This window comes from Candoia aspera, chromosome 2 (genome assembly GCF_035149785.1).
Source record: "Candoia aspera isolate rCanAsp1 chromosome 2, rCanAsp1.hap2, whole genome shotgun sequence".
Taxonomy (NCBI): domain Eukaryota; kingdom Metazoa; phylum Chordata; class Lepidosauria; order Squamata; family Boidae; genus Candoia; species Candoia aspera.
In genome coordinates this window covers 163667286-163695013 of record NC_086154.1, presented here as the reverse complement: position 1 = coordinate 163695013, position 27728 = coordinate 163667286, and the positions used below count along the sequence as shown (strand labels likewise).

Genomic DNA, 27728 nt, shown 5'->3' with positions numbered 1-27728 from the left:
AAGGAACGCACCCCTTGTGGATTTGTCAGAGAAAAGCGGCTTTGCATTGGAAGCTCAGATATAATTACCGGAGGAGCGTTTGATAAAGAAGTTGTGCTTGTCAGAAACTGAAATAATAAAAAGAACAAGCAAGTGCTTCCTTGGGGCCTTGGAACAGATGCCTGTATTTCAAAAAGCAGATTTCGCTTTTGTTCCGCTTACGCAACACAGTTCTGTAGATGCTGTGCAGAAGCTATACACATATACTCTTGTTATTTATTATTTGTTCTAAGCTGTAGAATCCACAGCAGAAAATACAGAACACCCGGGGATAATGATGGCGCTGCAAAGAAGTGGCTCTTTCTCCTAAGAAGCATCAGACGGTTCAGGTAGTTGGGCCATGCCTTAAAACAGGAGCAGGCCCCAGGAGACTCGATGATGAGGCTGAAATGTTTAGTAATGCAGGTTTAGGGGGCTCCAGTGGCTACATGCGGTTGATAACTCTTGGGGTGTCCATCTTAAAATCTCCACCTGAAACTCTTATTCCAAGTACATTCCTAGTTGGAAGGGCACAATGCACACTACATACACCACATAACACTGTCAGCAGCGATATATCGGATTTGGAATCCCTTCCTAGAAGAGATGCATTTGGCACTTTACAATGCTTTGAGAGGCCACACTTATTGCAAGCCAATGTTTTCACTGGGAGCATAAAGACAGGCAAGCCTGATCCAGTAACCGTGGTGGGAAAACCAGAAATAGAATGGAAGAGATGCCTCAGAAGGGCAGATGAAGGGGACATAAAAGAAATGCCCTCTTGGCTCAATAGCTATAGCAAGGAATGTGCTTAAAGGTTCAAGAACACAGGTGGTATGGGTTGTTTACATACTACAGTGCATTAGTGGTGCTAAGGAATTGCTCTGCTGCAGTTGGCAATACATTAAATCAATCAGAGATTCTACACATACTCTTAATACAAAAGGAGCAACGCTTGCCGCTATCAAGAAAGTCTTACCATGTTTGTGCACAAAAAGGTTCTGTTTAGTGAAAGTTCCTAGCCATATAAACTAGCAATTTCCTTTTTTAATTCCTCAATAGCTAGTTTTCTGCCATGGAGAGGAGGGGGGACATAATTCCACAATATTTTTTTAAAGACAAAAACACCACTAACAAACCCCACCAGTGCATTTTTGTTCTGCTGTCAAAACAAAGACTGCATTGGGTTGAAGAGACGCTATTCAGAGGGCCATTAATAGCTTTTCACTTATCTCCTATCTATTCTCATTATGGAGCAATCAAGCACACCGCACCTGCAGCCAGGAAACATTTAATGGGAGGCACAAGGCCCTATCAAAGCTTCAGTTATGGTTAGCCTGTCCTTACTAGACAGACCACTCTTGCAGATGTTTCATTGAAGTAGCCATGGCTTTGTTTGTTTGTGGCTGTGTTCTCTGATTAACTCTGGACAGAAGTGTTTGCTCCGTTTCAGTTAACTATAAACAAGCCATGGTTCTCAAAGGGAAATGGGTGGGTGGAACTAATGCTTACAAGTGGCACATTTGGATTAACCAGATCCTATGGTTCAGTATGATACTTGAACACAATTTAGAAAAAAGATGAACAAGGGATGGCAATTCTAGAGAAAAGGTTAATTTGAAAACCACCATAGGAAACTGAGTGTGGTGTGCTGTTTGTTACTGACTCTTTGTATCTAATTCTCCTTCATCCTGCTTTCGCTTCCTATGCGTTTATTCCTGTAATGCATAAAGATCCTCATCGTCCCCCCTCCCCCCCAAAAAGTGATGCTGAGGACTGCCCTTTTGGAAGACCCATCAGATCACATGAAGAAGAAAAGAACAGGAGTTGGGGAGGAAGGGAAGACACACAGCATTCTGCCTCTTGGTATCAAGCATGCTTAGTAATAAATATCTGTATGCAACTGTTTGTGTCAAGATACAAGGGAGACACATTAAAATTATTATGATGCTAGTAACTTTTTCATCCTCTTGTTCCTCCCCTGGGCTTTGCTTGCATGATACTGCCCCAATCACCGTGCACCAAGGGGCTCTGTGAAGCCCAGCCTGGCAGGTTGGACCTGAGCTCATCCTTGTTTTGGTCGGGTCCGCAGTGATGGTGGAAGGACATGACACAACGGGGTCCACAATAACTCTTCTGTTGCGCCAGGAGTGGCATTGCAGGAGGATGGGACTAAAGAAAGGGCTGCCATTTCTCTGGGACTCCCTTGAAGATTCAGCATTTGAGCTCAGTATAAGGACATCAAGCCCTATTCCTTCTAGTGCACTCAGTCACAAGTTCACCAGTGGAATCCTGAGTAAGAAAGAAATAGAGATGGGGTGGGAGAGAGTTAGAGACATATATAAAAATATTCCCAGTTCTTAGATAGTAAGAATAGAGTGGATTCATCTGATCTATTGCAGTGCTATAATAGCCTGGATGAGATTATTCCTAAAACTTCCTAGTTCTCTATAAAAAGGGGTAGCATGCAAGTCATTACACTATGCCAAAATGCTTTTCCAATAGATAACTTTTAGGAAAAGTGACAGTACTTCCATTGACTATTACATTTAAATAAATTTACATTACCAAACCTTCAGTTCTTGCTTTCTCATTGCTGCATCTATTGTCTCCCATTTGTCGGAGGGAACCCCTATAGACAGGAGTCTTTAGAAGGAAGAAGGATATACAACTACCCCTGGGGCAGAGAGAGCGCCTACGCAGGTAGCACAAGGACAGTCCTTTCTGCCAATGCTATTCCCACGTTGTGTGCAAGGGGAAGACCCAGGATGGAGTAGTCTTCCCCTTGCTTACAATATCAAGGAATGGAATATCCTGATTAGAGAAATGTCTTCTGAGTTACCAAGGATGGGAAAATTAAAAACAAAAAAGTAAAATAGGAATTGGTTGTAAGAAGAAGTCCTTTATCAAAAATACTCTCACATCATACAGATGTCTGTCTTTAACTTGTGATTCTACTCATTAATATTTGATTCTCGCTGATTAACTGTAGTTTTTGATGATCCAGCTGCTGTTGTACACTTAGTATATACAACCAAGACACCCTCAGAAGTGGTGCTTCTGTTGAAGAAACTTCACATTTTCCACTATCAAATGTATTACAGTATTAGCAGTCTTCAGCCTTTAGCCCACTTTCAGCCAACATATATTAGAGCTCTAAGTAATTTTGTTACCATGTATTTGCATGGTGGCAGTTAATCTACTATGATTTGGCTTAGGGATCCCAACCCACTACTTGGAAACCAGTGTATTGTATTTATATGTCATTGTATTGGGAAAAAATGCAGTTCACTCAGGTAATGTAACTCGTGCTGCCTTGGTGGTCCTGCCTGTCCTACAGGCATATTGGACTCTGCTGTGATATGAATGGTGACACACAGCAAGATTTCTCTTCCATTATTTGTAAAGCTCGTAACTGTTTTTAAGGATTATCTTTTGTTTCTTCTTTCTTGCTTTTCCTACACCAACAACCTGCAACTTCCAGCATCCTTTATCATTGCCATGTTGCCTGAGGCTACTGGGAACTATAGTTCATCAACATCTAGGGACATGGCCTATCCCCAGCCTATAACAATGATTCATTACTTCAGGACAGGTGGAAAGTGGAAAGAAGGAGAAGAAGAGGCCCACCAACAGCATGGTGGGTAGACTCAGATATGGTGGCAGTGAGTGCACTGCTGGAAGACCTGAAAGGCCAGGTTAGGGAGTGAAAGAAATGTATCTATGTGTTTGCTAAGAGTCAACAACAACTTGATGGTACATAATCAATCAATTGCTTCTGAACTATTTTCGTTGAGGTTTCTGAAGTCTTTGTATCTCTGTTTTTGGTTTATACATACATTACTTCAGGTTATACACATACAAGAATAGAAGGTCAACCTTCCCTCTCCCCAGTGCCATTAATACTTTAATGAATATTTGCTAATGTTTTATAACTAAAATGGAACTGGAACACAGTGACAAAGCATAGTACATACAGAGTAAACAACTGAAGCTCTCAATCTACAACTTGTCCTCTCTAGGGCACGGTTTTTCAACCTGTGAGAGACTAGAGAAAAAAAAATCACTCCAACACAGTCAGTTTTCCATCACTGGAGTGTTGTCTCTTGATCAAGGTTTCTGGGATTTCTTTTTTCTAACTAACAGGTTCCACAGCCTGAAAAAGTTTGAAAAATCCTGCTCTAGGGATATTGCTGGTAGAGTAGTCCTTTTTTGTTAATTACCTTCTTAACACAAATATTTACAGATATGTCTCTGTAAACTAAAAAATAATACATTTTACTGTCATGGAATGGAGGAGGAAATTTTACTGCTGATCACTTTTCATATCACTGGGAAAAAGCCATAGCATAAATGGGTGTGAACTGAAAAGGAGAATTGCATATCTTCCAAAGAACAACAGCTAGGGAAAAAAAAGAATGAGAAAAGATTCAAAAGAAAAAGTGGTTGCATTCCCCATGATAGCCTTTGTGTTCCAAAATCCACAAAATTTTACAAAGTCACCTTCCATTTAGAAACCATCCATTTTCCATTGGTTTCTTCCAAGCATCGTGTCTGAGGAAGTCTAGACTATAAACATTAAGTGGAAACAAAACCAGCACCGAAATGTAGAATCTCTTTTGATATGTGGCTCAGGTAGAGCTGCATTAACCCTGCACGCAAAATCAGCTGCTCGCATCCCTCTGATTTTTTTTTCCTGCTCTGATTTTCACTTGTTTTCCCCTCCTCTGCCATCAAAAGCCAACTCAAGCCAAGCCGAATATTGTCCTGTTACAGTTACTTACCTGTTGAGCTGGAAGGCGCTGGACTTCCCTAGACCCTCCAGCTTCTCCAAGCCTTCCAATCCTTGTCCAGTTTCCACCATCTCTGGTGTCGGAGCCTGAGAATCGCTGTAGGGTCCCAGGATGCTGACTGTGGCAGGCGACAGGTCTGTCAATGGCTGCTGGCTCTCCTGCTGCTGCAATTCACTTTGCTGGCTAGAATGGTGACGGCGCTTCTGATTCCGGTCCCAGCTAAGGCAGGTGGAGAAGGGGGTTACCATCATGGCAGAACCAACAGATGAGTCCCAGTGGATCATCCATTACTTAGTTTTATCAGGGTATTCCAGTATCTTCCTTCCACATAGTGTATCTTTTACAAGGACATTATAGTTTACAGCATTCAAATTATTATTTTGATTACTGGGAAAATTAAAAGCCCAGTTGTATAGTTGACAGAGAACATTCCCTCTATGTTGAGTGCAACAAGGGCAAAACTGTTTCTCTACCCAAACATCTCAGACTATTATAATACTGGGTACTGTGTGTGGAAGTCTAATGGGCATCTATTGGACAGTGCCTATGAAATGCACACCATGAGGTGTTGGCCAAGCTCAGCAGAAAACGGCTATACTCTGGCTGCCCTTTCCCCACAACCAGGACTTGGTATACAGCAGTTAAAGGAGTTTGTCTGGTTCTTTGGAACTCCCTGCCAATGGGAGCCCTTCTTGCAACATATCTGTCCTTTTAAAACATGTTTAATTAAAGCTTAGGTATTTGAGAGAGCTTTACCTGGGTTTTATTTTTGAATTCTTGTTTTTATTAGTTTTGTTAGTTTTGTTTACTGTATATATTTGATTGGTTTTTATTGTACAGCACTTTATATATTTGGAACAGAAAAGCAAATAGTAAGTTTCACCTACAGCAGCAATGTACATCTATAGCAATTTATAACATGGAAAATATTGTTTCCCAAATTCGTTTGGGAGGCTGAGATCTTTTTTTTACATTGTACAACAGATATATTGGAGTGTTTCTAAAGCTCTCTTCCTTAATGACAACAATAACATTAGTAATATAGTTAAGATTGCCCCTTTCTCTGTATAAAGTACATTATTATTTCATGGACCTCTTTTAATTATTTATTCTTCTCTCTCATCTGGAAATGGTGCAGTTCTCCACTTCACACCACTGTTGCCCAACTCCAGTCTCTCTTATTTCATAGGGATAGTATATAGTATATTCCCTGCTACTGGAGAAGGATTCAAATAAGCATGGCCAAGTGTTTTTATTATATAAAAGTCCCACAGAGAGCTTCTCTTTGTCTACCTCAACTTCAGGTTGCTTACTGCACTTTGTAGGGCTCTCCTTCTTTGTTTAATCCTCACAACAACCTGTGGTGTAATTTAGACTGAGGGTAATTTCCCAGTCAGCTTCAGGACTGAATGTGGAGTTGAATCTGAGCTTCCTCCTTACTCTTAGTCTAACACTCAAACCACCAGAGCAACCTTGGCGAATATCATATCATGCATGCATACATGCATCCACTTACCTACCTACCTACCTACCTACCTACGAAACACATCAGAATGGCATTTAGAGTTTGCTGCCTTAGAAAAAAGGACAGTATGAATCTCTGGTGGTTCACTGAACACAACCTGGTTACTGTGATTTTGCCAAGAATCCCTACAACCAATTCTTGTATTCTGTCAGCAACAAATGTATGTTCAGAATTACGTAACACCAAATCTTTATGCTTTAATTGTAAAACAAGTTTTCACTTGTTTTACAAATTTTAAATAACTAAACTGCTTCATACTATTTCATTGTTATGAAAAAAGGCAGTTGCTACTCAACACATGCTCCAAACCAGCAACCAACATCAGAGAAATCCACAACCACTGAATAAACCTTTACATCTACACACACACACACTCTCTCTCTCTCCTTTATTTTCATTTATAAATCTCAGTAAAAGCTGTCAATATCTCAGCAGCATTTTCTGAAACTAAATCCTTGAGGCTACCCTGTTGCCTGAAGGATCTCCTGCGTTGGTGTCACATGACACAGATGATTATTAACACAACTATTTGTCAAAGCCTCCAAAACACATTTGCCTGCACATCTTGCCTAATGCAACTAAGGTTGCCAATTTTAATTCTGATTTCAAGAATTCTGGGCTTAGAATTAGTGCTAGAAATGCAGGTGGTGAATTTGAACAAGAGCTGAGCTAGCAACAAAAGGGTTTTTTTGCTTCCCTGGGAGCTGCTGCTGACTGATACGGTGCATTGTGTTGACACTTGCATTCGGATGCAGGATAAGGAACAAGGCAAGGAACTGATACAAAAGAATTGCCCCGTTAGCCAGCCAGCCAGCTGGCCTGCCTGCCCACCCATCTGCCTACTAGAGCTTTATGAGCTTGGACAAAGCTAGTCACTAAGGAGGAAGGTCACCCACGTACCCATAATCCTCCATACTGGGGCTGAGCTCAACAGCTTTATATGCTTGCTCCAGTGGCAAGATATGAACATGCTGCTCCTGATTCCCACTGCCCCACAGATGTGGGTGAGCAGCCCAAACATTCTGGAAAATAACAGGCCTGCCCATTTCCCTTCAACTCCAGTTGGTTCACAAATCTATAAATGGTTTCAATATTCCTCCAGAAGTAGATGAATTAAATGTCTTGTAGGTGACAGCAATTCCTCTTTCTTCCCTGCCTCACAAGGGGGTGGATGAAAGGAGAATCAATTCTGTTTCCTACACATACTAGATTAGACGTGGGCAGTGCATGGCTTACAACACACATGCAACCCTAAATCATATTTTTGGAACCTTTAGATCCACATACAGTTGCAAACTGGAATTCAGCAGAGATCTGAGGCACAGTTTTCCACAATTTGCTTGCAGGGAACTGAATTAAAAATGTTGGTTGAGACTTAGAATATTCATTCAATCACAATGCAAAAATAATATACCAAAAATAGAAAGGAAGGAAGGAAGGAAGGAAGGAAGGAAGGAAGGAAGGAAGGAAGGAAGGAAGGAAGGAAGGAAGGAAGGAAGGAAGGAAGGAAGGAAGTAAGTCCTGGTGCTGCCTACTTAGAAACATTTTGTTTCTCTTGGTACCCAGAATAAAAAATATAGCTTCCAGCAGTGAAACATTTTATACTGTACCACATAAACACTGCCTGCCTCTGTTCTACAAAGGGAAGATAACAAGTTTGAAGCAAAACTTTTAAAGCTACCTCTTCAAATAGTTTCTTTGGCTTTTGTAACAATCTGAAGGAAAAATGAAATGGATAAAATCACTGTACGCAAAAAAATAATCTCTACAATGGGACTTGAATTATAACAACTGAATAAAAGACTCCATTAAACCACTTACTTGGTGCCTGCCTTGGGAATACTTTGATGGTGTTTGACATGAACACAGACCAAATATTTAAAGAAGTTATACATTCATCTGCAGCATCAACCTAATTTTCTCTCGGCTTTACAGCTGTGTGGCAGATAATGCAATCCATCAAGATGAACTCTAGTTCAGTCAGTCATCTTGTGTCTCCATTATTCCAGTGAGCTGCTAACTTTTTACTTTATGGCAGGGTCACACATAACAAAAAGCCACATTTTTCCCAATGACAGTGGCCTGTTTTGCATATAATACTAAACCATATGGGTGGCTGTGCATATCCCACTAAGACGAAAACACAAAAACCCTCAGAGTTATGGCCTAATGTTACATGTAAACTAGCTGTATCTTTTTAAAAAGTGAACAGAAGCTACTCTAAACCGAATCAGATCCTCGGTTCATTTAGCTCATATTCTTTACGCAGACTGGCAATGCCTCTCCAGAGTTTGAGCCGTGTGTGCTCATGCAGATACCAAATCACATTTTGCCCTCTGAATCTGGATCACTGCTCAGCCTTATTACGAACACTGTCACTGCCTTCACCCTAAGCTGCACACTGGAGGACATAGGAGGTTACCTAGGAAGACAGAAATTCATTCTTAACTGAGAAAAGAATCTAAGCAATTTTTTAAAAAAAACTTCCAATGCAATATAATGGAATAGTAAAATCATGTCATCATTTATTATGTAACTCTAACAATGTATCAGGCAAAAAATTTGGAACAGATCTATACAGGGTTCATTCTAAATGTTGAAACCAATCTGCAATATAGATCTGTTCCAAATATTCCACAGAGACATCAGCTTATTTGTGCAAAATCCAAAAGAGAAAATGGAAAGCATCCATGGCTTAAAAGTTGCTGGGTTTGACCTTTAAGTCTTCTTCAGCCTAAATATTACTCACAACAGTAAAGAGCCAGACATTAGAATAACTACTAACAATTCCTTTAGTTTGATAGGGCAGTGACTGGTCATTTGCAGCCTTAGGCATATTATGGGCTTCATAATGTAGAATATATTTGTATATTATACAAAATGCTCCCTGCTAGACAGCACTATCATATAGCCTGACTGCTTGTGAGACACTTAATTAGGGCAACAAAATACACTTCCAAGACAAATGAATGGAGAATTTTAAAAAACTGACCTTCCTTGATTAAGGCATTGGAATTCATTATCTCCAATTATAGCCCACTCCCAGGACCATTGCCACATCCCACAATACTACTTTTGATTTCAGCTGAGGTCTGGGACAACTCTTTGCACCTGTGAAAAATCTACTCACCAGAACTTGAGTATTATTCCCATAGCAACAAGGATGATAATGACAGAGATTGTAATGGTGACGTAGAGTTGGGGGTCCACACCTGGAACAGACAAAGGTTGCAGAATCAGAAAGAAGGAGGTGTGACTCCTCACCAACTTTGTGGAGCAGCACTAAACCTTAAGCTCCTTTTAGGAAGGTCAGCTATTTCCTGGACTGACTTCTGTGTGTCTATAAACAGAAGCAAAAATATAGCAGCCACAGAAGGCAGTTTTAGCAATGACAAAAATATCCCCAGCCTAATTTCTGCTTGTTACTCAAGCTGTTAGTTACATGGAATCATTAAAGCAGTTTCTAAAGGAATAAGGGAAAGCAGCTGATGGTTACCTTCTCCCCGAGGTCCAAAGAGGAAGGGTGGTAGTGTGGCTGGGGTCTGACGCAGGTTGAGCCCTTCATTGTGTAGCAAAGAGTGAGAATTTGGTTGTGCTGTTGCCATTCCATTTGATGAAACAAAGGCGTAATCCAGACGTGGGAAGCCAGGGTTGGCAGAGCTGGCATCACCTCCATCATCAACTGATACTGTGGGACCCCAAACGATGGCCCAGGGGTACTGAGATGAGGATGGGCCATCCTCAAAGCCAGACGGGGTAGCAGGCCGGATCCCCTGGGCCTGACGCCTCAGCCGTATGGCGTGGCGTTGGCTAGCCCCTTCGGAAACCATGGGTCGCTGCCGCAGTGAGGTAGAGTGAAATCCTGTTTTCCCTGTGGGCAGGTTCTTATCCCAGATGCAAAAAGATCTGGATGCCGAGGGGCTCCGATGGCTGCACAATGGCCGGGTTGCCAGAAGACCACGGGTCCGAAGAGACCAGGCGCTGTGCAATGGAACTGCTGAGGCTAGGAGGAGGAATGGCCAGAATTGCAACAAATGGAAGCAGGAGACCAGAGGAAACCTCCTATGGCTGTTGAGAAGAAAGAGAGACATCCCTTACTCATTGGACCACTCCCCTTTCTGTGCTGCAAGACGGCTCTGCTTCAGCTAGTGGTTTTTGTGCAGCTTCTGATAGTTTCATGAGATAACTAGGAGGTGCCCCATCTTAATATGAGGAAAAGCAAGGGGTATGTGTTTCTATTTGGGTTTATTGCCTCAGACATGAAAATGCTTTGGGCTCACCAGGCAGGTGAAGCAGCAGAGTATTTCTCAACCAGAATTAAGTACCATTTTTACCTTCATCAATTAAGGCCATGCCTGGAAGGAGTTGCACGGTAAGGGGAAGAGGAACGATTTTGCAACCTTCCAGTTCAGATTCAGTTATGCCTTCATCTTTTTTTGTATAGTCCTTTCAGACTTTTCTATAATTTCCTGTCGTTCAGCAGGTACTGCCCCCCTCTCCCCAAGAAGTCTAGTGGCTGTGTTCAGTTACCTGCGGCTTCATTAAATATGATTTAAGGAGCATGTCTACGTGTTCTGCCCTGGTGAAGAAATCCTTGTATCCTGGATTATCAATATTAAACCAGAATCTCCTCATCCAAGTGTAATGGGGAACCTGACCTGAATACATTGCTGGGTGGAAGAGGCAAGGGAGGAGCCTTGCTTTGTGAAACTGCAAAGTATTCAGGCACTGGTTCCCAAGCAGCTTAATTCCTAATAGAGCTACTCCCTCACCCATTCCTACTGTCAGTAGAATAGCCACTTTATAGCACCTGATGTTACTGGGAATGTATTTAATCCCACCTCTTTCTGACCCTGCAGCTGTTAGAGTGGCCTCTTCAAAACAGTCTTTTAGATGCCCTGGTCTGGCTCTGACTGCTCTCCTACATTCTAAAATAATGGTGTGGACTTACCAGAAACTAGTTTCCATAGCTAGAGGCAACAGTTTTTCCACAGGTGTAAATGAGTCTCATATTCTTCACTAAAACCAGGAATAAGAAAAAAGGGATGAATGTTACATGTTATCTACACCATCACTTCCATACCTTTAGGCACTCTCATGGGTCTTTCCTCATATGCATCTGACTGCAGCACAAACATGTCCTGACAACCTCTTTTTTTCTGCTATGTCTTCATGATGTTGACTTCTTTTTGTCCAAAGTGCACAACAACAGAGGCTACCTTAAGCCACCCTTAGTGGTACCAATGCTAAAATAGTGTTTCCCTTTTACATCAAAATAAGTTTCACTGTGGATATAATCTGATACTCTTCTGTTGTTAGTACAGTCACAGGATTGACTGTACGAACAGTCATTGGCCACTTTAGGCTGATGTGGGCATGGCCGGCCCCCCTCTAATCCCTGGGCCCTGTCTTGCTCTGACAAGCAGAAGAGCCTGTTCTTTCAAGCCAGGCTCTTCCCATGTATCAGCAAGCCTGCAAGGTGATCCCTGGTTTGAGACTGAACAACAGCTGACCAGTAGTAGTGGTAGGAGGAGTCTGCATGGGGAACTTGGGGAGGAGTAGAGAAAGAGATGGGTTTAACTCTGCTGATTCATAGCACAACCCTTCTGGTGCCTGACATCTGTTGCTTTTGAACACTGATTTAATGCACTCCTGAAATAAGAATGACCTCATCTCTAGAAGGAGTTTGATTATCAGTTGATATCATAGTTCTTCTGGAAGAGTACTAACCTGTGTTTTTCTGAAAGAACTTTAACCTCATATTCAGGAAGAGTGCTAAGCCCATGGTATCAGCTGATAGTTGGGTTCCCTTTCAACACACCCATGCAAAAGACTTGAGCAAAACCAGAGTGAGTATTGAGAGATGGCTAAACTTGCCAGCTTAGCCATCTGTCAAAATTTGCCTCCTGTCCAGCTCCAGCCCAACCCCATGTGGCAAATGTTACATGGGAGAAGAGACAAGCAATCCTGGGGGAATTCACCAATCTCCCTCTTTCGCGTCCCCGATAAAGCAAGCACCATTTCTCAGCAGTAGGGTAGGTTTGCCAAGTGAAGTAGCAAATGTTAAGCCAGTTTTGTTTGCTGCAAGTTCAAGGTCTGGTAGCCTCTAAATTTTGTTGGAGGTATTAGCAAATCAGCATGCCTCATTAGCATGTGGATGAGTTCATTTTAGGATGTAAATTCTCCATGTACTTCTGGAGGAAGCTGTTTGTTGTCCCTCCCACATTCCTCATTTCCTCTTCCTCTCCATCTGGGAAGCAGCATGAAGCTGTGTGCTGCTCTTTCATCTTGGGTCATGCGGTGGGCCTAGGGAAAGAGTTTCCCCCTTTTTGCATGCAGCTCTTAGCAGCAATGAGGGCTAAGAGTTAATAAAGTTTAGGAACAGAAAGAAGAACCAGAATAATCAACCTTTCTTCCAAGATGGATGTAACTGGACCAAATAAATCAGTAAGACTTCTTTTTACTTATTTTTGAACCTACTTTGTCTAAGTGTGTAATTCTTCATGCTTGGGTGGGCTAAGTGTGTAAGATCAATAACCTATTTTTCTCTAACATGCTCATTAAAGCTGTTTTAGATAATATTCTTTTTCTGTGCACATCTTTCGCTGTGTTAAGCTCTGCTCCATTCAGTGGTTCTAGCTGTCCACTAATGGCTTCAAATTTGGCAGTGAGAAAGAACCTTATGATTACCAAGTGATTATAAACTTCCTACATTTTCCTCTGGTTCTTTCAACTTTTATGAAGATACCACGTGCTATAAATATACATAGGATGTAGCCTGATATACAGAGAAAACTTGACCCAAGTTTCCCATTTTGTGCATACATTTGCACTCAGAGACATGAAAAAAAATGAATAGACAAGCATGTGAAAGCGTCACTACCATCAACATTAACATTGCTGCTACTGAGATTGAAAAAGAAATTTAGTGTCACTGATTTTTTTGCACTTAAAAACTTAACAGTTCCTGCATGTATTTATAGTATGAAATGTGTAATCCACTTCATATAAAGAACCACTTTAATTGTGCATGCAGACAAGAAAAGGAATAAGAATAAATTTAGAATGATAAAAACAGGAGCTTGTGAAAGGGAATGAATCAGCGAGAAAAGATTCCAAGCCTGTTTAAGAATTTAGAGAGAAAAAATGTTCCCATAAAATATTTAGTATTTACTTTCTGGTTGGCTAAAATGGCTTTCCAACGTTCCTCTTTTGCCCTTTTCATAGCTGCCTCTTCGCTCTTCTTCCTCCACTTTCCTTTTCCACATAAAATACATTTGATACAAGTGAGTTTTATGTTCTGGCTTGTGTTTTGAACTATTGTTCATGTAGACTAGCATGATACTATACAGTATTCTCAAATTGCAGAATTCCAGAATTGTTCAGATATATTTCAGCAAGTGCCTTCTGGATAATCTCACATACAGTTTATCTGTGCATAGGAAAGTACCAGATATTAAAAGCTTGCAGTGCTTTTCAAAGACTAAGATACTTTTCCAAAGCCTCTTCCCGCTAGGCTGCCTTCCCCCACCTGTTGCACTTCAATGTACCTAACTTCAGCTCCTACAATCTCTTGTCAGCATAGCTGGAAACTATGCTGCCCAGGGATTATGGGAGTTGAAGGGCACCAGATTGGGGAAGTCAGCTTTATGTGCTAGAGAGTTGTATGGTTGATACACAACTTACACACCAAACTTAGAAGGTGTTGGAGATGTTAACAAATCAGCATGCCTCATTTAGCATATGTATGTGTGAGGAAGCTGTTTGTTGCCACTCCCACTTCCTCTCTCTCTCTTCTCCTTCTTCCATCAACTGAAGAGGCAGCATGCATGCTTTTGCGGTTCTCCCTCCATCTTGGGCCATGCAGTGGGCCTAAGAATCAGGATTCCACCCCTATCTGCATGCAGCTCTTAGCAGCTATGAGGGCTAAGATTTCATTAAATTTAGGGAACAGAAGAAACAAAAAATCTTCATTCTTCCGCCAAAGATGGATGTAACTGAACCAAGAATAAAATTAGTAAGACTCTTTTTACTTTTAAACCTAATTTGTCTAAGCATGTGATTCTTTATGCTTGGGAGGGCTGAGTGTGTAAGATCAATAACCTGTGTTTCTCTGATGTGCTCATTAAAGCTATTTAATATTCTTTTTCTGTGCACAGCTTCTCTGCTGTGTTAAGCTCTGCTCCATTCAGTGCTCCTAGCTGTCCACTAATGGCTTCAGAAGGGAAATCACTATATTATCAGTATTTTGCTGACTTAAGCATTGAAACTGAAATCTCAATTTCTAGGGCAGGACAGACAAGTTTGGGATATCCATTTTTTTTTTTTTAATTTGTACCTAGGATCCATAGCCATAGCCAGATGCAAAATAGTAGCTTGTATGGGAGGACAAATGTTAAAAATGAAGGAGCTGCTGGACACTAACTCAATCCAAGCATGTGTAATCCACAAATCAATTCACACAAAAATCTGTTCCTGATTCCTATCCTCCCATTTATTTTTCTGTAGGTCTGTATACATACACTGCATGTACTTCCTAGTTGGTAGGATGCAGCAGTGGCTTGTTGGATTGCAAGGTACTTTAGAGATCCTAGTTTGTATAGAATACCATGAGCACACACTGAGATAAACTGGGCTTTGGCTCCTCCTGTGCCATACTGTCCAAATTTGCCCAAACTGTTCTTAATCTTAACAGGGAATGCTGCACGTGACATGGTATGACTAAGGCTGTAACCCCGTCTTGTCTTCTTACTAAAAAACGTTATTTGAAACCTCTGATTGATCAAAATCATTTATGGGAAGTGACAGTCAATTCCTGGGGGCCCATCTGGGAATGACTATGGCATATGGTAGACTGTGAGTTATAAAGTAAGAAGAATATATGGCAAACAGCATTAATATATGAATGAAATGAAAGAAAGAAAAATGGATACACTCTGTGTTTGCAAAATTAAAAGAAAAGAGCAGGATATAATAGATCTCATTGTTGTAAGTGCATATGAAAGTATGAAGTCATAGTTTGGCTATAATTGCATGTTACAGTTCAGTGACTGTGATAATAGAAGAACTAGGAATGATTTTGGGGTAAAATTGTACAACATTCTAAATGGATGGAATCCACAGGAAAATATTTTCTGTTACATGATATGAACAATGGATGGGAATGAGAGGAGAAGAAAAAATAATTCAGCCCTCCTGAGAATGAATGAGAATAGTGTTTGTTTGGTATCTGCTTAGAAAAATGTTGGTTTCAAAGACATGATTTAAGCAAAAGATGATTCATGCTAAAAGTGTGATTGATTTGATTGTCTATGCTGAAAGTCTGAGAACTAGTGGAGGATACACAGGCAATGAAGTGGAATAGACTTTTTTAGTAGTATCATGAGTTGATTTTGGGGAAAATGGATAAAAGAAGCAAAAGAAATTAGAATGAAGGTGGATGATTGCAGGCAGAGAAAGTATGAGTCTTCTGCAATATTAGAAGATAACACTAATCACTTAACAGAATAAATGAATGATTGGAATCCAGAGAAAGGATGTGAAAGTTGCTAGAAACAGACTGAAAAAAAATTATGTTACAAAGTGCCACACAAGGGTGTCATTTCACTAAAAGGAAGCTTGAAGAAGGACTCTTGGAAAGATGAAGTGAAAGGGGCGGTGGATGAGAAAAATGCATGTAACAGAATGATCACAGCAAAAACGGTAAATGATAGAGTGTATTACTATGTATATAAAGATAAAGATAGTTGCAAAGTGTAATCAAAGTATACTATGAACAGTTGAGATTAAAAGTGGCAGAGAAAATGCAGACTGCTTTTAGTGGAAATGAAAAAAGTTGTTTGGGAATTGGGTAAACAGGGCTAAATGAGGAATCTCCAGCAAAGTAAACCCAATTAAAAATCAAAACTATGAAATTATTTTTGGTGGATGTCAAGAGTAAAATTGGAATGAATGAAACATAAGCATCCAAAAAATTGATTAAAGGGAAGTCATAAACACTGTGAGCATGTTGAAAAATAGTAAGGCTGCAGGTGTAAACAGTGAAACAGAAGAAACATTAAAATATGGATGTGGTTTGTTTATGGAGTATCTGTAAAACCTGTTTAATGTCTAAGTGGAAAATGCATCTTTGTCTAACAATCAGGAGAATTCTTTTATAGTTCCCATATACAAAAAGAAAAGTTTAAGAGTGAATGGAAAACTGATTAGTTTGTCAAGTATAGCCAGGAAGCAAGATAGGGATGTATGGGTAGTCCTCATTTAACGACCACAACTGGGACCAGCAATTTGGGCATTAAGCAAAGTAGTTGCTAAGTGAAACCGTGACTGTGCTTATGATCTTACTTCAGCTTTCCTTGCTTTACAGACCTGCGGAGATCATAAATGAGAAGATTGGTCACAAAGTTACTTTTTCATCACCGTCATAACTGCAAATGGTCACTAAATGAGGCAGTGGCTAAATGAGGACTAGCTGTATACTGTTTGTTCCTTAATATATTTATGGATAAATAGATAAGGAAATGAGAGCTAGTTTGATGTAGTAGTTAAGGCACCAGGCTACAAACTAGGAGACTATGAGTTCTGGTTTTAGGCATGAAGCCGGGTGACCTTGGGCCAGTCCTTCTTTCTTAGCCCTAGGAAAGAGCAAACAGTTTCTGAAATCTTGTCAAGAAAACTGCAGGGACTTGTCCAGGCAGTCACCAGGAGTCAAGACTGACTTGAAAGCAGTGCTTGTGTATGTAGATATAGATGGTAACAGACAGACAGACAAACAGACAGACACTGTAGATAGGAAAATGGTTAGATAAAATTTAAGACATGCAAATGCTAGTAGAAAGATAGGGCGTAGTATGTGGTCTGTTGTGAATAATTAATATATCTTGAAATAAGTAAAAATAGCTCTGTGTAAGAGTGTGCTTCTATCTAGTTTGTTATATGCAAGTTAGAGCTGGATATGTCAGAAGAAAATATAAGTTGCATGTAATGAGAATGGATTATTTAAGAAACGTGTGTAGTAAAGCAAGAAAAAATAGGGTCAAGAATGTATGGGTGATGAATGAAAGTGGTTTGAATACAAAAATGAGTGACCTGTAGGAAATACTGTAGATATGCTGAGGGATTTGATCCTATTGGGAATAAATGAAGATCACAAAATTAATATATGAAGCGAGAGTGAATGACCTGATAGAAAGGGGAAGACTGAGAAAGGCATGTCAACATGGAGTTGACAAGGTCCTCAGAAAGAGTGGTAAGAACAAAAGGTAATCTGTGAATTGGTGCATCAACATGGTGGAAGCAAGGACAGTTTGCAAGGTAAGAAAAGGAGTCAGAAGTATAGTGAAACATGCTGTGTAAACTAGATTTGATTTATCTCCTACTTCTAGTATTTTCTGCTTACTCTCACTCCTTTTCTCTGCTTTCCATAACATTGCTTGACTTGAAAGGAAATAGCATGATGGATATGCATGTATTTATTTTAGATATTTGAGAATCAGAACCCCCTGCAGAATTGCCCAGAAATCTATCAGCAGGTCCCACTCTAGTTTCATCTGCCCATCCCAATATGCAGGGAAGGAATATTAATTCTTCTTTCTCTTCCCTTTATTTATTTTCCCCACGTGTAGAGATTCAGCATCCTTTCCATTGATTTAACACAGGCTGTTTTCTCCAATATTAGCTAAAAGCTTAAAATATAAAGATTCCCACCAGTTCCTGGTGATTGCATGGTCTGATTTAATCTACCTATTGTTCACTTCTTAATTCTCTTCTGGTTTTCCTGTTTTTTTCGTTTCTTAAAGGGCAAAAATCATCTTCAGATTCCGAATATATTGAGGACAGGATACACATGGAAGGATTTCATTTTTAGTGCTGTACTAACTGAAATATCATTGCAATCTCTTGTACTTACATAATGTTGTGTAGAGGGAACCTTGTGTGTGTGAGAGAGAGAGAGAGAGAGAGACAGAGAGAGAGAGACAAAGTGCATCCAGATGCTGAGATAGCTCCATCACTGCTTTGGAAAAAGAGAAACATATTTAGGACTTGTGCTTCATGCTTGAGAAGAGGCAAACTGACTTGAGGAAAGGATTAACCGAAGAAGATAGGAAAGTGGTATGGATGCCAAACCCTTCTGCTCCTCTTAATCTCTCAGAGCTCTCTGTACATACATAGGATTGCTTCTATTCCACACTGCACGCAAAGGAGAGGGCTGAGCCTCGGTGAGATAGGCAGTGGGAAGATGCATTGCAAAAATGACTTTTGGGGGCATTGTTGCTAGGATGGGGTGGCCTGGCTGCCTTTCTGTTTAAAATGTGGTGGGTTGGAATAAGAACCGAAGTTGAATCAATTATATAACCATGTTCATGCACAAGTGTTTCTTCAGGTTCATAGAAGTCATTTGTGTCTATTTCTCATGTAATATCCTCCAGAATGGAATTTTTATTATTGTGCCAATCTGTGCCTACTAACTGATTACAGAGTTCATGCCTTGAGAGGAGGCAGTAGATTCAAGGCATTTCCTTACCTCTCTTCCTCCTGCAGTAAAGTTCAGGGGTTGCTTGTTGGAATAACAATTAGAGCCTTGGAATACGTCGTATATCAAAGCTGCTATGTTGCATTTCAAGGAACGCGTTTGTAATGTTTTCACACCATGAAGGATGTTCACTTTTGTGGTTATCTTGTTTCTTTACCAGTTGTAAACCAATTCTTTCTGTATTTGAGAACTTCTGTAAGCATGCCCACCTGCTCAGACTGTCTTTGATCCATACTCTATATAAGATCAATTTCACCTTGCAGCTCTTGCTGTTCTCTCACCTGAATGCAAGATACAAGAGACTCTCTTTCACCTATTTTGGACTAATAAATGCTTATTTGGACCTCTCCAGTTTGTTGGTTTTCTTGGGGAGTTATTTCACCATGACAAAAAGATGCATGCATGCACACCAGTTTGAGCGGTGTGGCAGGTGAAGCACTTGCCCTCTGCAGAAATCAAAATAGGTACTCATAAACAGGAAAAAAGGCAAAATAAAATTTCTGGGGCAAAAGCATGGAGAGAGAAGGAAAATGTGGCACCCCTTTTCAGAAACGCCAGTGACACTCTCCTATAACAGTGCCATTCACAATGTTGCATTCAATAAAATACTCCAGTGTAAATAAAACATGCTATTGGGTATGTGTGTAACAAATTAAGCTCAAACAGACAGGTCTCTGCTGCCTGCCTGAAAATATTTGTAGCTAAAACCTCTGACTAAGATCCAGTTTGAATAAAACACCACGAATGCCCCTGTGTGGAAGCACAAGGACCCATCAGCATCAAGACATCCAGCCACTTCTCGTTCTGGATTTCCCTTTTTGGAGCAGCAAGAAGCAGAGGGGGAAGAATGCATAAGGCAAGGACAAGAAACGATTGAAGCCGAGCAGGTGTATTTACTTTTAACTACATTAATATTTGGGGTGAAGGTGGAATAAGAGTGTTTGAGAAAAGGCTCTTCAGAAAAGATGTGCTCCTCAAGCTTTAGATGTGAGATTGCTTGGATGAAAGTTTATCTCCACAGACAGAACTAAAAGAGTAACCTGGAACCTCATGGCAACTTAAAAGCTAAAACATAAGCTTTGGTGAATCACATCCATTTCATCAAAAATACTGGTAAATTCCCATGAGAAGGGCTAGGGAAAGGGGTGGTAAGAAAAGGCAGAATTTTTGCAGAGGGGAGGGAGGCAGTGAGAAAGGATTACTTAGATAGTAGTCATAAATAAACTAGTGCAGTGTTTCTCAATCTTGACAACTTTAAGAGGTGTGGACTTCAACTCCCAGAATTTCCCATGCTGGCTGGGGAATTCTGGGAGTTGAAGTCTACACCTCTTAAAGTTGCCAAGGCTGAGAAACACTGAAGTACAGGTAGTCCTCATTTAGCAACCACAATTGGGACCAGCAACTCAGTCATTAAGCGAAGTGGTTGCTAAGTGAAAACGCAACAGTGCTTATGATCTTACTTCAGCTTTCCTTTGCTTTACAGACCTGTGAAGATCATAAATGCAAGGATTGATTGCCAAGTTACCTTTTCATCACCATCGTAACTGCGAACGGCTACTATAGGAGGACTACCTGTAGTGGTTTGGAGTATTCACAGGATTCCATCAGTTGCAATGGGGGTTTCCCATAAAAGCCAGGAAGGGTGTTGACACCATACCTGCTGTTAGTGCAAACGAAGTAACCGTAACTGTACTGCCACAGCCATTAGAGCCTTCTAAATTATATATTGCTGCTTAATTAATTCTAGTGGGGCAGGATGAGTTGTGACCTTGTTTTCGAGTCTGATTGATGTCTGTGGTTACAGTCACTAACGTGAGCTGTTAAAGTATAGTTGCATGTCACCCAGCACCGCCACAGTGATTGAGATAGCCTCTAAACTGAATGCATGTTAATAAAGTTGAGAAAATGAAACCCCTCTATTTCTTCCAACCTTCGTGAGAAGTGTCCTCTTTGTTTTGGGGATGGGAGAAGCCTGTTTCCAATCCATACTCAGGTTGGATGGCTGGTTAAAAAAAAATCACTGTTAGAACAAAGTACATACTTCACATTTCAAGCTTTGTGGGCTTATTTATAGGCTGAATGATTAAACAGGATTCTGTAGGAAAGAAATTGTTCCTGCATCTACTAATAGTTTTCCAACTCCCACACATGGCAGGAACATCAGATGAAGAAGTGAGGGTTTGGAACCTCCCTGAGCTCAGAAAGAGGCAGGTTGCATTTTCCAGATGTCCTTGTAGGGTGCTGAATTGGGATTTTTGAAGATGTTGAGATTGTCTTGATTTATATAGCAGTGAGATTGGGAGGATGGAAAATGTGGGATAATCAATTGTGCTTAGCTGTTCATGTTCTTGGCTATGCATTTTTATTGTTTCTTCTGCTTTTAAAAAATACAGCAATATTTTAACAGGTTACAAATTTGCAAAGAGCACCTAACTTGCATAGAGCACTTTCAAGTTCTCATGCATCATCAGTTGCATTATCAGGACATAATCCTTACATTGTTTGAAGTCTACTGTCAGCCGGCATCATTTGGTATCTTTTGCTTACTTCAGTTGCCTTCAGTCTGTTATAGCAGGCAATGTAATTGGGCATACTGTTTATGCCATATATCTCATTTACTGTAACGTTCTCCCAGTGTGGTGCCCCCTGATGTATTGCTTTAGTACTGTTAACTCTGGTGGTGGTTGTTGTTGTTGTTGTTGTTATATTTTGTCCCATCCTTTTTAATATATATAACCCAAGGTGGCGAACATACTTAATACTCCTGCTTCCTATTTCTCCACAACAACCCTGTATGTTAGGCTGGACTGAGAGAGAGTAACTGGCCCAAAGTCCCCCAAGTTGGCTTTCGTGCCTAAGGGAAGCCTCAAACTCACAGTCCCCTTGTTTCTAGGCCAGCATCTTAACCACTGCACCAAACTGGCTCCCTAATGAACTCTGAGCCATCCCCTTCCTACTTGCATGCAACCCTTTTCCCTGTCAGTGGCTTCTTCTGTTTCATTGACCCAAAATACATGAATATATGCATTTTCTGTGATGCTTTATTTATTACCTTCATTATTCCACCTTGCATCCGTCATCTATCCTTTTCACATTGCCCTCTGATGACCTAAATAAGTTAGTTTTTGTTCTGCTTACAGATTTTAAATCATACACTGTTAAATTATGGGAAAATTGCACACACAAATTTCCTTCAGGTTTCTTATGTCTGGGTTCAACATGCTCAGAGCCCGTCCAGACTGAGAATTTATAGCATCGCTCAGTCATCGCTGTAGCAACATAAAACCTGTCTGCAGTATGCTTCTGCATTAGTGTCCCAGCAATGATCTGGTGATGCTCTAAATTGCCACTGCAGAAGGCTTCTCTTTTTTGGGGTGAGAAATATTCCATATCCCCTTTTTAAGTCATAAACATGTTATTATTTGTTCAATAATGTAGCTTTAACACATTAAGATATATTGATGTACGAAAGGCTTAGAGTATCAGATGGAGTGTTGTTCTCTCTACAGAGCTGTACATATTGTATTTTGACATCCTAACTCTGTATTCTACTGTAGTTGTTACACATAGCTTCGTAATTCACACACTGTGTAACTTCTTCCACTTCCATGCCATGAGAAATGGCAAGGAAATCTTGGAAGGAAAAGTAACGCCAAATCTTACTCTCTCTTGTGGTTTCTAAGATTGTGCTAGCCATTTCCAGAAAGGATCCTATAAGCCTATGTTTACTGCCACAAAGACTAGAAGTCTAATTTTTTGAAAAGCCAGACAAGTGATGAAATGTGTGCCCAATCGTTTTGCTAAAGTGAAAGACAGGCTTATAGGAGCTCTATCGGATTGTAAACTTCATAAAGGCCTATCTCTACAGTGGTTAAGTTGCAATCATGTTTTAAAGAATAAAAGAGTTATGTACTTTATGTACATTAAGTACTCAACAACTGTGTGGATAAATGTTTCACGCAATGTGCACAAAGTAGCTGGATTCGCACATTAGTTAAGATCAAACTTGAATTCATACAAAATGCTAAGCCAACACTGAGGTTTTGACTTAGCATATTGCGTGAACCTAGCCACTGAAATTTGCAAACCTATTTAGTATATGTTCAAATGCAGCCAACTGATCTTCTTTCAATTACACCATGGTTACATAAAACGGGTTCGTAAAATGTGTGAATGCTGTGTGTGTTTCCTGATAAGCGAGTGTGTAGAGGAAGGAGAACGAAGTAGCACTTCCTTGATAGATAAGAGGCGTACTTCCACACAGCACAAGCTTAGGTTCCTGCCTGATAGAATGAGAACGTTACATGCTGTTCATTCTCTATTCACTGCTACTTCATTTAAGCAAGTAAAACTTTCGTAAGTGATAACTTGCAAATGCAGCCATTTGTGATTTATTCAGCAAACTACGGTTAAACCAACCATGTATTAGATGTGTGAAGCAAACCGTGGTTTCATGCTCCCATATTATTGGTGAGTCAATTGTGTGCTGAGCATAATAAACTATCAGTTGATAACCTAGACTAGATTTTTCTGGCTCAGTCGCATCATATGAAATCTTCTGAAGTGCTTTTCTGACTGCATCAGCTTTACCTAAATTTATCACTCTGTCAAAGAAAGAACATATAGTAGTTAATATTTAGTCTACTTGGATCCTGTGACATGCATAAATAAACACACTTGGAATAAATTATGCTAGTTCTGCCCAAATAATTGCTGATTTTGCCATGCCAGTACATATATCTTGACTATTTCGATTTTTTTCCTGCTTCTGCTTTTGAAAAAGTGAGTTACACAATGCAGCTCATCGATAGGAGCTAAATTTTTCCAAAATTTATTTAAGTTGAGAAGATATGGTCAGGTTCCAATTGTCTTCTATGGCACAAACTCAGAAATGCCCATGAAACAAAGGGGCAACATTTCACTGGTGCACTAGATTTTGCATTACAATTTGCAGCAGTGCAGAAACCATGGGCCAGAACAGAGAAGTTTGGAGGTCCTGGTAGACTGGAGGCTTTCTACCCTTAATGCTTTTCCAGTGTCAGCTATATGTAGAGAGCAGGTGACTTTCCACACATTCCAGATTATAAATTTATTGTATTATGTTCTGCCACACAAGGAGCTCTTGTGACTACGTGACTAGGAAAGACAGAATGTTTCTAAAACATTTTTGCAACATGTTTACTTTTAAACAATTAATTTAAAACATGGGCTAAAGTGCTATTTAATTTAAAGTCCTACTGCATAAATATTTAAAATATATATTAAAAGGAAGAGTAGAAATTTAATATACAGTATATGTTTAGAAAGTACACACATTGCTAAAATTGGAAAAAATACTTAGTTTGTGCCACATTGTTGCTGCTTCATTTAAGCATGCAAGTATTTTAGTTTTTGTCCTGTAAATTAATGAGCACAAACTGAAATTTTGATTTTAAAAATGAATTCCACTGCTACAGTCTGTAAGCAGCCCAGAGTTGTTATAGGGTTGGGCAGCCCCGAAACCAAAATAATAATAATAATAATAATAATAATAATAATAAATTAATTAAAATAAATACAACTGAACTGACAGAGAAGGCAATTTATAGAGATATAGTAATATCAATTACTTAAAACATCAGTCTTCCGACTTGAAAAAGATGGAACACTGATTTTAAGGTGAGATTATGTCACTGTTCAATTCTTTTAATTAAAAGTTTGGATTTTATGAACTTTTAAAAGAGATGGAAAAATCAAGGAAAATATAAAGGAATGGCGATCAATGGTATAACGTAAATCATGGGTAGGCAAACACAGAGATCCCTGCAACTATAGTTACCAAAAGTGAGCAACAGATCCTCATAATTTTGTGGTAACACATGAAAATTATAGGGTAAGTCTTAAAATAGTTTTACTTATATTGATTTACAAAACAAAGAACATTCCCCAAATTCTCTCAAAGCACTCAGGAAAAAACAAACAAACTAGACATTCTGATGCAATCCACACATGTGACAACTTTGCAACTAGGGCCCTTACTCTACCAAAAATGTTAATTACAAGCCCCTGGCGCCCATAAAAGAATTGTTATTCCCAATGTAGATCCTCCATAAATATGGACAGCCCCTCTGCACATGGCATTTCAACCAATCTGGCATTGTGTCAGACTTCACACCAGGCATGGTAATAAATCTCAGCACTCTAGACTTTCAACCTTTTATTCAGGAATTTGCTAACCACAGAAGCTTCACAGACATGACATGGCTGAGTAAGTTGCTTTATTGCAGATAAGAAAGAAGTAATATATGCACAGAAAATCTGCCTACTGCAGTATGCAGAAATCAAGCCCAACATACAGTATATGCTTGCTCTAAAGTTTAAATGCTAGGCCTTTTCCTTCTGCCTGTTCACATTCATGGACTCTTGGCCATTCTTTTCCTTGGCCTTAAGAACTGGAGATATCTGCTCAATATTTACAAAACGGATTTGTCTGGCCTGAGAATCACCAGCTTTGGCCTTTGCTCATCAGTACTCAGCCACTGTATTCATCCTTCTTGGGGAGCTGAGCTGATTTTTGCATACTGCTGTTGGGCACCTGGAAGAAATACTGGATGACTTTCTGGTCATTTTCACAATCCCTCTTTGATTTTCCCAGCTTATATAAGCAGAGCGCATCACTCTTTTGCCTCATGTTGCCTCCAGCTCAAGCGAGCTAGTAATCCTACCCCCCCCCAACACATACACACACAGAGGCTTTACACTGCAGCCTACAATGGTTGTGGCTGTTAGAGAAAAGCACTGGGTGGCAACTGTGAAGTTATGCCATCTTCACAGCTCTCACTGGGTATTTAAAAACAGGAAGTATGATACCTTGACAGCCAGTAATTCAGATTTTTCTAAAATGCCCAAATGAACACTACTTGTACAGAAAGCACTGGAGAGGTGCTTTCAAGGGATACACAATGACCTCTGGGCTACAGGGCCCAATCTGTTTTTTGGGCTAGTAGCAATGCTTTTTCCCCCCTCCTAAGTGAAGCAAGAGCAAGGGGATTTTTGTTATTCCAGTAGCTCAAGGGATGGGTCCCTAACTGGGTGACAGTTTGGTAACCTTCTATTCATTTCTGGAGGGAGCGCTATTGGTCTCATGCTGTTCCTTGCTGGTTCTCAGTGTTGTGAGGTACAGAATATTGGATGGCTCTATAGACAACTCCAACATTCTTTGGAGAGCCTTGGGCGTGAAAATGGTGCCTTGTGGAATTAACCTGAATGAACCAACTATGGTAATATCACACTGAACAGCTACTGTGGGAACAAACGTTCACCCTGCAGTATATGAAACCCAGGACTTAATTACCAAAGCAAGTTTTCCTCCGCTCCAAGCCATTAAAATATGGTATGGATGTGAGTCTGAAGCAGCCCTGAGGGGATACAAGAGATAGTGAGTTCTGCATAACTTTTTTCAAGACTCGGGATCATTTTAAAATGCCCTTTTCTAGGCCCATGTCCATGTGGCATGCTCTCCAGAGATTCTCAAAATATGCAATAAGTATGGGATTCTGACTTTCCAAAATCTGCCCTCAGACCTACTGCAATCTATCTGCTGAATAAAAAATCATATACATGGAGACTCTTTCCACTGGCATACTAGAGTATCTGTAGACCAGACTGAATGGACTGTGTAAATCATGTTAACCTGCAACCCCTCCTTCACCCCCATCACATCTTAGTTTATTACCAAGCAGAAGGCTAGCTTGGTCACTTTAGCAACTGACCTAGCTAATGGAAGATACATTTAGCTGCCATGGCCAGCCAGGACTAGGATTACCATTAATTTCTCTAATACTTCTTCGAAAAGCATCTAAACGAGTGGTTGTTCTCTATCTTAGGACAATTAATTTCATGTGTCCTTCATTATAGGATAACTGAACATTCTTCAAAGGTAACTGGGATAAACGCAGGATGTTTGCTTATTTATTTATTTATTTATTTATTTAATTCCCCATCCCATTTTATATGTCTTTCAGAGAGGTAACTGGTTAACCCATTCATTTTCTTTGTTTGGATGAATCAGTGGAATAAAATATTTGGTCTTCTGCTTGGTTCCTAGATTAAATTTGGCCAAGGCCGATAGGTGAGGGGAGATGAAGAAGGGAGAACCTTGGCCTATATCTCAATCCAATGGGTGAAATCCAGTGGGAGACAAGACTTGGCGGTTCAGTCACTATGTGCCTTCTTTAAAATCCATTAAGCAGTCATGTTTATTCCCAAATACCTTGGTTTAGGACTGCAGCTTTAAAAACAGAGTCTTGGCAACACCAGAACTGGCTTTGGCTGGGCTGGGAAGCTAAGCAGAATCAGGCTTAGTATTTGGATAGGAAATCTCCAGGAAATTCCAGAGCTGTAGAAATTGACTACGAAGTTGAAAAGGCATCCTGGAAAAAGGCAAGGCAAACCACTTTTTTTTTTTTGCCAAGAAAACTACAGGGATGCGTCCATAAAGTTACCAGGAATCAAGCTCAACCCAAAGGAGATTTCATTTCAGGAACTGAAGTAAAAATCAGAAAGTTCCTGTTCCCCTTCATGACCCTCCCCACAATATGAAAACCACCATAATATTGATCTACCTTAGATGATGATGATGATGATGATGATGATATAATTTAGGTACTTTGAATATTCAGAAGTGCTATATAAAAATTAAGCATAGTCCCTAGAAGGGAGCCAGTTTGGTGTAGTGGCTCAGGCATCAGGCTAGAAACTGGGAGACTATCAATTTTAGTCCAATCTTGGGCACAAAGCCAGCTGGGTGACCTTGGGCTGGTCACTCTCTCTCGGCCCTAAGAAGGAGGCAATGGCAAACCACTTCAGAAAATGTTGCCAA

General features: G+C 40.1%; 1 protein-coding gene across 2 annotated transcripts in view; it reads right to left on the bottom strand.

Moving 5' to 3' along the window:
* Positions 1-427: 427 nt before the first annotated feature.
* The window catches only part of PIANP (PILR alpha associated neural protein), a 32690-nt gene continuing 5389 nt past the window's right edge, over positions 428-27728 (bottom strand). The window contains exons 2-7 of one of the 2 annotated variants that reach the window (XM_063294682.1): positions 20799-20870; positions 11288-11355; positions 9833-10404; positions 9467-9548; positions 4803-5030; positions 428-2310 (exon numbers count right to left, since the gene is read on the bottom strand). In XM_063294682.1, coding sequence (XP_063150752.1) covers positions 2289-2310; positions 4803-5030; positions 9467-9548; positions 9833-10404; positions 11288-11304 — 921 coding nt within the window. In that variant the 5' untranslated portion in view covers positions 11305-11355; positions 20799-20870 and the 3' untranslated portion in view covers positions 428-2288. The remainder of the gene's footprint in view (positions 2311-4802; positions 5031-9466; positions 9549-9832; positions 10405-11287; positions 11356-20798; positions 20871-27728) is intronic. The other variant, XM_063294681.1, reaches the window with a different exon arrangement.